Source organism: Sciurus vulgaris, assembly GCF_902686455.1.
Source record: "Sciurus vulgaris genome assembly, chromosome: 2".
NCBI classification, from domain to species: Eukaryota; Metazoa; Chordata; class Mammalia; order Rodentia; family Sciuridae; genus Sciurus; species Sciurus vulgaris.
The window spans coordinates 26,612,118-26,625,720 of record NC_136462.1 but is presented as its reverse complement, the minus strand read 5'-3'; the positions used below and the strand labels follow the sequence as shown (position 1 = coordinate 26,625,720).

Genomic DNA, 13,603 nt, shown 5'->3' with positions numbered 1-13,603 from the left:
TTGATGATGAACACGCCTGCCTCTTCACTCCCTGAGGAATCTAATTCCTGGCTGAGTACCATGCCTTCCATGTACCTTGGTCCCAAGGGCACCCTACTGTGTTGGGTGGCCTGGGTGCTTGTTGCCATCTTGGCCTATCCTAAGGGTCTCTGAAAATGAAGACCTGTGACAGTCATGTTTCTGAGCAACCTATTCAGTGCTGCTGTCTGTCATCTTGATTCTTTTCTAAATATGTTGATCGAATAGTGGGTGGTTAGGTGATGTTTATGTTGGCACAGAATCCAATGGCTAATTAAAAAAAATACATATACATATAGATTTATATATATATATACACACATATATATACACATATATAATATGCAAAGACATAAGCCATTCCATGGAAACTTCTTGTCACCCTATAATTCTGTTTTCCAAAAAGCATGCACTTTAATAACTTATCAGAACAAAGATAAACCCCACGAATGGCAAGCTATTTACATCACTCTGAATTGATTTTCGATTCTTGTTGAACATCCACTTTTACCAGTTTGGATTGGTACGGCATTCTATTTGGTGTGCTGCTTTTCCATAGAACATTATTTCTTTATTATATTATTTCTTTAGTATATAATAACTTGATAACAGTAACTGACATTTCAGTCGCAGTTTACAATGTGCAAAGCTCTTTCTCTGCCTTATCTTGGTTTCCTATTGTATTATTCTACATGGTGTTGCATGAGGCAGGCCTACATAAAGAAAGAAGAAAAACTTGGGTCCAGATCGTGTGCGGACAGTTCCAAACCATGTGACTTGAAGAATTGCTTTAACCTCCAAGAACTTATTCCCTTCTGTAAAATGGGCAGGAAAAAGATTAAATGAGGGTATCTATGTAAAGTACCTCAGAGAATAGAGCCTGGCATATAGTAGTGGTACTAAATAATGATAATTTCCTTTGTGCAATTATAAGTAACAATTACTAGTTTTCAAACTTCTGTGTGACTCTGTATTTCTGTTATATTTCCATCTGGCTCACGATTGATTTTTTTTTTTTTTTCTCTGCTGTGAACCAATTACTCTGTAGGAAAATAGTTTCATTATTTTACCTTGAAGGAAGTATTAATTATTGAATATACCTTCATTGATTCATATGTTTCCAGATTAAGTAGAGAATTCTCATTTTTTCTGAAGTTATGATTCCCCCAAATTCAGTGATAATCCCTTTTTCTACCAAAAATAACAGAAACAAAAACTGTGTTATCATTTCGGTAACACAAATGTGACCATGTAATTTTCTCACAGGAGAAGACAAACCCTTTGAAATATTCATGTGTTCATTTATTGACTTATTCACTCATTCATTCATGTGAGTACCCAATAAACATCTGCTGGGTGTTGCGTATGTGTTAGGCACTGGTGAAAACATTGGCTGTTGGAAGAATTTTATGGAGAAGATACATTTTGGGAGAAAAATCAAAAAGGCAAATTGACAACAACACCTGCTTTATTTTAGTCGATTGCATCTGTTGTCAAAAAGGAACCAAAATGAATCTACTTAGGGCAGCTCTGAGGGGACTGGATGAAAACAGACGGTGAAATGAGGGAATTTTATTTTACTGTCCTTGGCCAAGGAAAGTGGAACATGGTGGCAGTACAGACTCCCTGAACCAGATGACTCTTCACTTGATCCCCTTCCCACCCAGCGAAGGTCGGGTGTTAGTGGACCCGCCTGAACTGAGTGCAGTTTATACATTTTCCGGGTTTCACAGCTGACCTCAGGCTTTCAAATTGACATCTTCCTGGAACGGGGCTGGTGACCTGCTGGAAATCTAAGCCACTGACGTAAACAGAGCCCTCCCTCTTTCGTTGCTGGTGCTGGGGATTGAACCCGGGTCCTCATGCATGGTAGGCCGGTGCTCTACCACTGGGCTACATCCTCAGCCCCAGGCCCTCTCATTTGAAAGGACAGTAGACGCCTGCCCCACTGCCACCGGGGGCTCTCTGTGGTTTCAATTATCTGTGGACGCAGTTACCCATAGTCCAGCGTAGTCAATATAGCAAAATCAGGTATTTTGAGAGGGAGGGAGGGAGGGAGGGAAGGAGAGAGAAAGAGAGCAAGAGGGAGCACATTCATGCAACTTTTATTACAGTATATTGTTTTAATTATTCTATTTAATTAGTTATTTTTAATCTCTCATGTGCCTGATTTATAAATCATAGGCCTGTTTGTACTGGGAAAACAGTGTACCAGGATTTGGTACTATCTGCCATTTCAGGCATCCTCTGAAGGTCTGAGGATCTATTCTCAGATCGAGGGGACTGTTGTAACCAGCCACCCTTAGAATGCTTTTGAGGTTATGAGTTTACCAATTAGTTATTATTAATATTAATCAATAAAATCGATGGCCGCTTTTATGATTAATGGCATGAGGTATAATACTAATCAATGGTATTAGTAATGACTAATCATATAGTTGATTAGTAACAGAAAAATCTTTAAAGTACCTTTCAGTGCTGTTTGGATATTAATGATATTTTAAAATTTCACAAGTAGCCATGACCATATGGTGAGTAAGTATTACTTGAACAGAGGCATCTGCCTCGGATATAGATTGTTCTAGGCTACAGGTAGCTCTCCTGTCTACCCGCATATGGCCCAAGGTAACTACCTGGAGGTAATTAGTATCTATTGATTGAACTAGGAGGGAACCTCACTGTGGCTCCTTCTTTGCTACTACTTTGCTCTGGAATTTAGACCGGGGCAAAATTCTGTAGAGCTTATTGTTTGCGCTCAAAGCCCAGAGAGTGGAATTCAGGTGCATTCAGTGGCCCGCGTGCCCCCGCTTTGAGCCTTGGCGAGTCACTTCTCTTTCCTGTGCGCCTGCTCTGGCCCTGCTTTGGTGCAGCTGAGGCCCATTTGGGGACACCTGATGAGATGTGATGCCTGGAGGCGGCAGTGTCGTGTGCCCGGGTCTGATGCAGGTGGCCCCTGTGTCCCTGTCACCACCTTTCCCTTCTTGTTTCATGTTACACACACACAAACAAAGTGGACAAAATTGATTGGCGTCAGGTCACAGGTCTAGCCCACGAGAGACTAGACAAGACTGAAAAGAAATGAGACGACAGCCCGATGCAATTAAAAAGGGTTTTGTTGGAAATTGACCACAATGACCCCGTGTGACGGTTCTTTTAGAATGGAGTCTGCTACATCACCTCGAGCATGGGGTTTAAAACCAGGCTGTAAATGCTCTGTAGCTTATGGCTTTGCTTTGGATTTATTTATTTATTAATTTTGTATCACACGCCTAACACAGTGTGCATAACATCAGAGACCAGCGCAGGCAGAGGCATGAGAGAAGGCTCTTGGCTGGAGCTCAGGAAGTCCTTCTGGGATGACTGGAAGGAGGAGGTCTTTTGACACCAATGGTTCCATGGAAGTTCTTGTTCATTCCCACCTGCTGTAGCCAGGGGTAGAGAGGGACGTTGTCAGAGAATTTGGACCTCAGTCTATACCAGAAATCACTAGGGCGATCAGTCAGGTCCTGGCTTTGAATGAGAAGAGGAGGGTTCAGGTGAGAGGTCAGGAAGGCTGCCTTCTGTTTCCCTTTGGGAATTCTAGAACACCTGCATGTTCCTGGGTTCACTGTTGCTCACTTGCCACAGAGATGTTAAATGGAAACTCATGAAACTGTCTCCAAATCCAGGGACTTGGTGGTGGGGGAGCCCGGAACTAAGTCCCTGCCGCTGGAGGGGCTGTGGTGTGCTCTGTGTATCTCACTAGGCTCTTGCTTTCTGCCCCTGATGTTTAATTTCACATCCTTAGACGGAAACCTGAATGCCAGATAAGTCTTCTAAACCCCCCTTTTCATCATGCCCCCACTCAGGCATCCCATGGGCCCTAATTGCCAAAGGTCCAAGCTTTTCATCTGGGTGGTCAAATTCCTTATCTTCTGTCGCTCTCGTCCAGACTGTTTGTTCCTGTATTCCAATTTAATTTTTCATTGTGAAATATTATAGAAAGTATAGAAATTCATGCAGGTTGAGAATCCTTTACCTTGGAATCAGAAGTATTTCAGACTTTTTTTTTTTTTTAAGATTCTGGAATATTTACATATACATAATGAGATATCTCGGGGCTGGGAGTCAAGTCTAAACATGAAATTCATTTATGCTTCATTTATACCTCACACATATAGCCTAAAGGTAATTTTATATAGTAGTTTTAGTGCACCTGCAATTTGACTGCAGCCCATAACATGAGGTTAGGTGTGAAATTTCTGCTGTGGTGTCATGTCAGTGCTCAGAGTTTCAGATTCAGGAATTTTTTGATTTTGGGTTTTGGGGCCAGGATGCTCAACTTGAATTATGAATGCTCAAGTACCAACCACTCAGCTTAAGGAAAAAAAAAAAAAAAAAATGACAGTGATAGCTGACGTACTCTCATGTGCTTTGCAGATGGCGGGGAAGAAATCTGGGGGCAGCAACAAAAGATTTTGGCGAAGTGCTTAAGAGCAAAGGTTCTGGAGTCAGGTAGACCCAAGGGGAATTCTGGCTCTGTACGTCCTTGCTGGGCAAATTCAGGAAACTCACACGCACTCTCAGAGCCCGAAGTCCCTCGTCTGCAGGATGGGGACAGTAAGATGTGTACTCACCTGCCTCCCAGAGCGGTGAAAGTTTGGTGGGAGAGTTAGTGAAGCGTTTTGTCCAGTGATGGGCATGTGGGGCGTGCCCAGCAAGTGGTCATCATGGTTACTGCCAGCAGTGGTTGGACTTGGTGCAGTCACAGACCTGGAGACCAGGGGAGCTGTTTCCCCACCCACTCCGGGGGGCAGACCCAGGCAGAGGGTACCTCCCTTGGTGGGTGTTTGGGGACTGACGAGGTGCTTGATGGATTTCAGGTGCTTGCCCTGGCTGTGAAGCAGCTGTTCCCAGAGTTTGAGTTCATGTGGCTGGTGGATGAGGCCAAGAAGAACCTGCCTTTGGAGCTGGATTTCCTCAACGAAGGAAGGAATGCGGAGAAAGTGGCCCAAATGCTCAAGCACTTTGACTTCTTAAAGGTAAGAGAGACAGGGCAGCGGGCCCGTGCTTCCAGTGGAAGAAGGCGGGGGGGTGGTGGATTGATTTCTGCTCTGACTTCCCCCTTGTAGAATGGGAGTTGAGACAGTTCCTTCCTGAGTTTTCTTACTGAGGATGAATGGTTTGCCACTGGAGATACATATTAGGCTCTCAAAGGCAAGTTTCCAAAAAAAAAAAAAAAAAAGCCTAGTGTGATTGCTGACCTGCCAGTTCGTGGAACAGATGTTTATCGCATCATCTACAATCACAGGACACTGAACACTACCCGGGGGGCGGGCTCTGCGCCGTGGTCTTGGCCTCTGTGGCACAGGGTGATGATGTTGATGATACGACAATGATGATGGCAACGCTACTGTACCCTGGCCCTCTTCCAAATGCATGCATATGGCATTAGCATTTACTACTGTGATATACGGTAGTTCTGCCATCACGCGACTTGTGTTCCTAGAAATCATGATGTGTAAAATCGCACAACAGAAGCCGCAGGGCTTATGGGGGAAATGGGCATGGCGATAGCACTCGGAAACTTCATCGGTCACATAGCAAGGGAAAGAGGACAGGAACTCATAAGACAGCAGCGCAGTTTCACACATTTTAAATGGCTAAGAAATACCTCAGGCCATACTTCACAGGGCACCTTGCCTTGATGTCTTCAGAAGGCTGCTGCTTGTGAGCCATTTTGAGGTGTAGAAGGGTCATCTGACGTGGGGCAGGAAGTTGTAACGATGGTGCGGTGACTCACCACCCGCGGGATGTTTGAGGCGTGTGTGCGTTTTGTGTGGTCCCAGGTGGCAGGCTGAGGCTGGGTGCAGCTCCATGTGTGCGGCCTGGCTCGGGGGTGATGATCAGAACACTCTTGGATGTGTCATCTGCACTGGGACAGTTTTGTGTTTCCAAAACAAGTGTGACAGCAGAACCGCCTTGTGCGATAGAAGACACTTGGTGTGGGAAGCAGCATCAGCTGGTGCAGAGCCAGAGCTGAAAGTGTCCTGGGAGAGGGGCCACTCTAAGTGCCCCGAGGCTTCGGAAGCCAGGCATGCCCTTTGCTCAGGGAAGGCTCTGCTGAGGAGTTGGTCTCTGAGGACTCCTGATGTCCCACAGGGCGCGCGGGTTGGAATAAGTGAGATACGTGCCAGCACAGCTGTTATTCCAACAAGTTCTGTCATCTGGGGGCTCGTATCCGTGCGTCATGGGTGTCCCTTCACTACGATGTTGCAGGGCTGAGACTTCCTGGCTTTCTACACGGAGGGCTGGGCTTTCGACTCTGGAAGCCATTAGCTCATTGCTCTGTACTCAGGAGGCTGGAGATTGTGGGCCGTGGTCAGAGAGCCCTCCTCCTGGGGAGGGTGGCGCAGACCACTGTGTGGCAAAGCTCTGCCGTTCTGGGCGCGTGTGGCTTTGGAGACATCCTGAGGAGAGGAGGTTGTGCTTATTTGTCCTCCTGCTGTCCAGATTAGAGAGGATTTGTCTCTACCAACCACCTGAAAATCCAGTCGCTCAGGTCATGGGAAGAAGAGCTGTGGCCGTCGTGCCGCGTCTCCACAGGCTGGTTTTGGTGGAAGGCGCAGCCACGGCAGAAGTTTGGCTCTTGAGGTGCGCTGCGATCGGCTCTGCCTCCAGGCTCTTCGTGTGCTTTCCGTCGCCTGTGTCGGAATTATGAATGTGTAAACTCTCTTGTGCACGGAAGTCTGGAAGTGCAGACTGGATCTGGTAACGCTGCCCCAGGCTTGAAGCTCAAGCCACCAACCGGACGAAAACCAGGCTCTCGCGACGAGTGGCCACGCGGACAGGGCCGAGGGCCTCAACTGGGCTTCCGCTTGCGTATTGTGTTTTTCTGCTCATTATTCTGCATTTATTGGGCATCTTCCAAGTCTGTTGCTGTGCTGGGAGCTGGAGGTTGGCCCCTGCCCTGGAAAGCTTTCCATCTGATGGGGACAAACATACCGATGTGTGGTTGTGGCACGGATTGTTTCGCAACAGTACTTTCTTTGGGTGGATTCCCAGGAGGAAGTACAGGTCCATCAAGATGAAGGGCTCGGAGGGCATCTGGAAGTGTTCGCCATACTGAGGGCTGGGTAGTTCTGATGGAGTGTTTCTTCTGTGTCAGGAACTGTGGCAGGTCCTGATGGCGACTCCTTCCGCCAGTCACTGTCCCATCTCACCAGTGACAGACCTCGAGTGGAGGAGCTTGAGCTGCACCTGGATTTTTTTTGACTCCACGTCTGGTACTCATCTCGGGGTTCTCTGTTGCCTTTCCCCCAGAAGGGGTGCCCCTCAGAGCCAGAACGCTGAGCCAGACAAACAACCAGCTCCTCCATCGTTTCCATGGAAACAGCAAAATCGTCCCCTGGCTGGGGCCCACTCACAACTGCTAGACCCAGACTTGCACGAATAGTCATAACACACGTTTTTGAAACGAGGATGCCAAACCAGGAGGTAATTAACGTACTGCTCTGACCTGCTGCCACCAGAACTCGCACACTGTCCCCGTGACAGCGGCGGGCCCAAGGCTCCCGGGTAATTAATTCTGCCTAAACACATAACAAGCAGGAAGCGAATGTCGCGCTGTGAACCCCGTTCGGCTCTAAAAGCTGGAGATGGATTGCCTCTGCACGCTGGCACCCCGTCACAACATCTGTGCATAATTAAGCCTCCGCCAGGAGCCTACCTCTGGGCGCGTGAGGCGTCTTCCAGAGCTTCTGCGGGCTTGATGACCTCGTCCTGTGCGGGGGTCTCTGAGCCTCAGACGGCCCTGAATGCAGACGTGGTGTCAGGGAGGCTGGAGGAGGGAGTGGGGACAGCCAGGCGCACGGTGGAGACCAGGCGTCAGCGGCTCTGGCTCTGGCGTTGGATGATATGCGGCAGAGGGGGCAGGACAAGCAGTGAGGTTTGTGACTAAGCTGGGGGACATCTGGGGACAAGGCAGGAGGGGGAAAGCCTTCGAGCCACAGGGCATGGGAGTGAACAGGGAGAGCGTTTCTGCACATATAGAGATGGGAGGGCGTGGGGCCGTCTCATAGGCCTCTCCATGGTGAGAGGGGGCCTGGGACTCTCCAGGGCTAGATGAACTCCCAGGGATGTGCGTGCCTTTGGAGGAGCGACATGGCTTCCCAGACTCTCAGAGATGAACCACTCCTGAGGTGTGAGAAGTAGCAGTTAACAGTTTTTACACGCGTCTGCCATGTTAGACGCGTTCACAGGGGAGGTGCTACGCCTAACCCCTTATCATCAGTGGGGAAACTGAGGCCCAGAGAGGTGGAGTCATTTGCCCCAGGTTGCACAGCTACCAGTGGGCAGATCAGGCTTTAAGTGGAGGCAGCCTGGCTCAGAGCCCGCACGTCAAATCACTCTTTTGTTCTGCCTTGGGGATACTTTTGGGGGAAAAATCTGAATTATGGGGAACTGTCTGTGGCATCGACTCAGCCCCGGTGTGAGCGCGAGCCCCGTGAAGCCTGTGTGGTGTCGTGGGGCAGCGACATTCATCCTGAGGTCGCTCTGTGCGCGAATACAGGGCTCTGCTCTGCCGGTAGGACGTGGGGGTGTTGCTTCTGCTGGAACCGCCATCGCTGTTTTACGGGTGGGGAGGCTGGCACTTGGAGAAGCTGCAGAACACACCCGCGGTCACGCGGGGCAGGAGGCAGAGCGGGGCTGGGCCAGCAGTCTGGATCCGGGTTTGCACTCTGCTCGCTGGCTCTGGCTGTGGGAAACTGTGGCCCTGGCCAGGGTACTGGCCCAGATGAGCCAAGCACAGGAAGAGGGAAGGAGCACAGGTCAGGCCAGGCTGGGGCCGAGGCCCGTCAGGGCCCTGGGCAGAGATTCCCTCAATCTGTTCTTCTTTGGGTTGAGGTTGGCCTCCATGCGGGACCTGGTGGAGCCTGCTGGGGGCCTCTGCTCTGTGCAGGGCGCAGGACCTCGGTGGCAAGTGCCCCTCCTGGCTGGTGGAGCCGCTTAGTGTCCGCGTCTGGGCGTCTGGACTGGTCACGTGGAGGGAGTGGAGACGTGGGAGGGAAGTGCCAGCATGCCCAGGCCTCGGATGGACAAGCCCAGCCTGGTGCTCGTTCCACGGTGGCCATCTCCAGCAGCCCTCCAGGTGGCCCCGGGAGGCCCTGCTGGGGTCTCCCATCCCCACTGGCCAAGCTTAGGTCTCCAAACAGAGGGAAGAGTAATGGGGAGCCACGAACAAAACAGCCGCAAACTCACACTCATTTTTTAAATGTCTCTCTTTTTTTTTTCTTCAGAATGTTAAGAATGTGCTGTTTTTAGATATTCGTGACAGTAGTGTGCACACATTAGACACACATGGAGCATGACTTCCCGTTCTTGTGGACGGACCTGATGTGGGGTCACACTGACCGGGTATTCATCTACGAGCACAGGAGAGTGGTGGCCCATTCATTCCACGGTCTTTCCCATTCCCGTCCTACCCCTTCCCTTCATTCCGCTTTGTCTAATCCATTGAACTTCCAGTCTTTCCCTCTCCAACCTCCTCTGTTGTGAGTGAGCATCTGCATGTAAGAGAAAACGTTCCGTCTTTAGTGTTTTTGCGACTGGCTTACTTCACTTAGCATGCTATTCTCCAGTTCCATCCATTTACCTGCAAGTGCCATGATTTCATTCTTCTTTATGACTGAGTAATAGTCCATCATGATATATGTATATACCATATTTCTATTCATCTGTTGAAGGGCACCTAGGTTGGTTCCATAGTTTAGCTATTGCGACTTGAGCTGCTATAAACACTGATGTGGCTGTGTCACTGTAGTGTGCTGATTTTAAGTCCTTTGGGTCTAAACCGAGGAGTGGGATATCTGGGTCAAATGGTGGTTCCATTCCAAGTTTCTGAGGAATCTCCATACTGCTTTCCAGAGTGGTTGTACCAATTTGCAGTCCCACCAGCCATGTGTGAGTGTACCTTTTTCCCTGCATCCTTGTCAATATTTATTGTTGCTTGTGTTCTTGATAATCGCCATTCTGATTGGAGTGAGATGGAATCTCAGTGTAGTTTTAATTTGCATTTCTCTAACTGCTAGAAATGGTGAGCATTTTTTTTATGTATTTGTTGACCATTCATATTTCTTCTGTGAAGTGCCTGTTCAGTTCCTAAAAGTCTCTTTTTGAGAAATGTTGAGTGAGTCTAAATTTTAAGTTCCAAGTGGCAGAGTCACAGATTGCTCTGTTGGCCCAGAATTCTCAAAAGGCAAAGCCTCAGGGAAATGGTGGAGCTCAGGATGACACCTCAGTTTCAGTTGGAGCTGTGGTTCTGACCAGTTTCACTTGTGTGTGCCCGTCAGCGAGATGGACAGACTCTGTTCCTTGCCAGCAAGGGAGACTGAGGCCGGTCAGTGACACCAGAGTTATCAGCAGAATCAGGGACAGAAAGCAGGTCGGTGGTCTTGAGGGCCCCTCTCTTATTGGTCAGTGAGTTTGTGTGGTCATGGTGGGGGTGGGTCTTGTTCTCCAAAACATGTGAATTGGCTGCTCTTGTTTTTGGTTGTAAGAGGAAACCGGCCCATCCAAACTGTGGGGCCCACTTAGCATTTAGAGATCTCCCTGGCTGGGCGGTACCGATGCGGGTCACCCTGGTGACGTCGCGGCAGCCCTTGGTGCTCGGCAGCCTCTTGCCTACTCCTGGGGAAGTCTGTTCTCCTTTCGGCTCTTCGGTGTTCTTTCTCAGCGTCGGAGAGAGTTGGAAGTACCCTCTGGGATAGCCGAAGGCACATTCACAGTGTCTTAAACAAACAGGGTACAGTTTCCTCACACCGCCAGAAGGCTTGCTGCCATCGCCTGCCGATACTCTGTTAGTGTTTTGACGGTGTCAGGGCCGTCATCCCAGCTTGTCCTGGATTTTTTTTTTTTTTTTTTTTTTTCCTCTCATAGTTGCAAGGTGGCTGCTGCAGCTGCAGGAATCACAGTCACTTTCAAGGCAGGAAAAGAAGGGGACGGGTAATGTCACACCAATGTCCCTTATTTATTTATTTAAAACAATTTAAAATTTTATTTGTCCTAATAAGTTGTACGTGAAAGTAGAATGCATTTATACATTTTGATAGGCCGTACAGAAATCGAGTACGCTCTCCCCTTTTTCTGATTATACATATTGCAGGATCACATGGGTCAGGCCGTCATACATATTGACCTATGCCTTGAAAATATTTAATGACTAAAGTGGTTACCTTCGATCTCAGAAAGGAATTACAGTCAAATCTTCCATAAATCAAAGTCTGGATTGTAATTGGGGAATATGTACATGAGGTAATAATATTTGTTTCCCTCCGTTCTCATTCCAAAAATATTAAGAAAATAAGCGTTGGGGTTGTAGCTCAGTGGTAGAGCACTTGCCTGGCATGTAGGAGGAACTGGGTTTGATTCTCAGCACCGCATATAAATAAATAAATAAAATAAAAATCCATTGACAACTAAAAAATATTTAAAAAAAATAAAATGAAATAAAAACCTTCCCCAAATCCCCTCGCCAACTTCTACTTGGTTTGAGATGCCAGAACTGTGTCACGTGGGCAGACTTATTATGAGGCCGGCAGGGAAAGTGTGTTCACCTCTGGGAAGGGGAAGTCTGGGAACAGGTGTCAGGTTCAGATCCAGCATTGGACCCACAGGGGTCTCGCAGGAAACGGGCACACGAAACAGAACACATCAGCTGGTAGAAGTTTGTTCATTCTTTCAGTGTGTCCAACACATCTGTTACCCGTGAGAGAGCTGAGGTGGGCTGGGAGCCTGAGGGGCCTGAGCTGGGCCTGAGCTGGGCCTGGCAGGGTGCCGGGGAGAGGGAAATAGCTTTTGTTTGTTTGTTTTGGTACCAGGGCACTCAGCCACTGAGCCACATCCCCAGCCCTGTTTTGTATTTTATTGAGTTGCTTAGCACCTCGCTTTTGCGGAGGCTGGCTTTGAACTTTCCATCCTCCCGTCTCAGCCTCCTGAGCCTTTAACATCAGCACGCAGGTGTGAACCTTTCCTGTGTTTCTCTCCCAAGTTGCAATTTTAGTTTTGTCTTTTAACTGGAGGACACTGCAGAAGGCCAGCTGTTCTGTGGCCCCCAAACAGGAGGGGTCTCTGCCCCCTGGTGCAGACTCTGCTCTTCTGCCTAGAAAGAAACATCTCCCTCTGTGTCCTCAGCCCAACTTCCAGCCTCCCCTGACGTCCTGACCTTCCCTTTCCTGTTCCAGGTCCCTCGAATCTACTGGGAGCTGTCCACCAAGCGGGTCCTCCTGATGGAGTTCGTGGAGGGCGGGCAGGTCAACGACCGGGACTACATGGAGAGGAACAGGATCGACGTCAACGAGGTGGGGCCCAGGGCGCAGCTGCCGCGTCAGGGACGTGGGCTCATCTGGGCTGCCTGTGGTCTGTAGAAATGGAGCGGAAGGTTTTTCCCTGGCCATGTCCACCCCTCGGAGCACAGGGGAACACGGGGACATGGGGAGCCCGCCCTGCAGACACTGCCTGTCTTTCTTACCATCCGAGCCCCACGGTTTGAGCACTGCAGAGAATAATAGAGTAAATTCGATGGGATGTCTTTCTGCCTCTGTGGGGCTCGGTGACAGTCTCCCCCGGTTCTGCCTCCCCACCCCCTCCCCCTGCCCAGGACTCCAGGTATCAGGTGAAAGAGGGTCAGCTGCTCGCTGACTGCCTCTGCTGTCCAGAGCAGGGGGAGGTGGTGGCCCTGAGTCTCCACTCTGTGCCTTGATCTCAGGGATTGCTGGCTAGTGGGCAGGGCTGGCACCCCATTTTCAGCTTCCTGGTCCCCAGGGGTCCCCGGTAAAGGAGGGGGCTATGTCTCTCAACAGCAGTCATAGCTTCTCCAGTTCCTGCACGTGCCGGGGGTAAGGGTTCGCAGGGGATCCAGACGCAGTCCCCACAGCCTAGCATGGGAGCCAGAGGCCAACCAAACCCTCAGGCAGAGGAGGGGTGTGAGCAGGACACCGCTCACCTGGGCTGGGTAGGGAGGTAAGGAGATAGAGCTGGGCAGAGAGCAGATGGTGGGGGAGTTGGGTGTGATTCTGGAGGTACTGGGGAGCCACTGAAGGGTTTGGCATGAAGACTCAAGTACAGTGACACAGTCTACCACATCGCTGGGTGGGAGGGAAAAAAAGGAAGGGCAGATCCAACGCAGGTAAATACTTTCCTGTTCCCTCCTCACCAGGCAACACATGAAGAAGAGCATGTGGTCCCAGTGGTAAGATGGTCCAGGGAGAAAGCCACACTTGGCAGCAGATGAACCAGGGAAATGGCAGGGAGCGTGGGGATGCCCAGGCCTCCTGGTAGCTGTGTGGCCTCTTGAAGTGGGGATCAGAATGGTACCCGCCTCACGGTAGGCCGTGGGGAGTGTGTGAGTTCCCCACAGACCCCTTAGCACAGCGCTGTCCTTTGTGCCCCAGAAGGGAAGCCACATTGCTTCAGGAGGCTGGGCACTCTCCTTGCCCTGCTTCACTCCTTCTACCATTAGTGTCTGGAATGCCTGACCCCCAGGCGAGGCCCAGCGGGCTCTCCTGGAGGAGGGAAAGGCAACCCTCCACCTTACAGAAGAGCAGAC

General features: G+C 49.7%; 1 protein-coding gene across 3 annotated transcripts in view; it reads left to right on the top strand.

Annotated features, from left to right (window-relative positions):
- The window catches only part of ADCK1 (aarF domain containing kinase 1), a 101,523-nt gene that overhangs the window by 68,612 nt on the left and 19,308 nt on the right, over positions 1-13,603 (top strand). For all 3 annotated transcript variants that reach the window (XM_079126010.1, XM_079126009.1, XM_079126011.1), the window contains 2 exons: positions 4,881-5,039; positions 12,240-12,356. In XM_079126010.1, the coding sequence (XP_078982136.1) occupies positions 4,881-5,039; positions 12,240-12,356 (276 nt within the window). The remainder of the gene's footprint in view (positions 1-4,880; positions 5,040-12,239; positions 12,357-13,603) is intronic.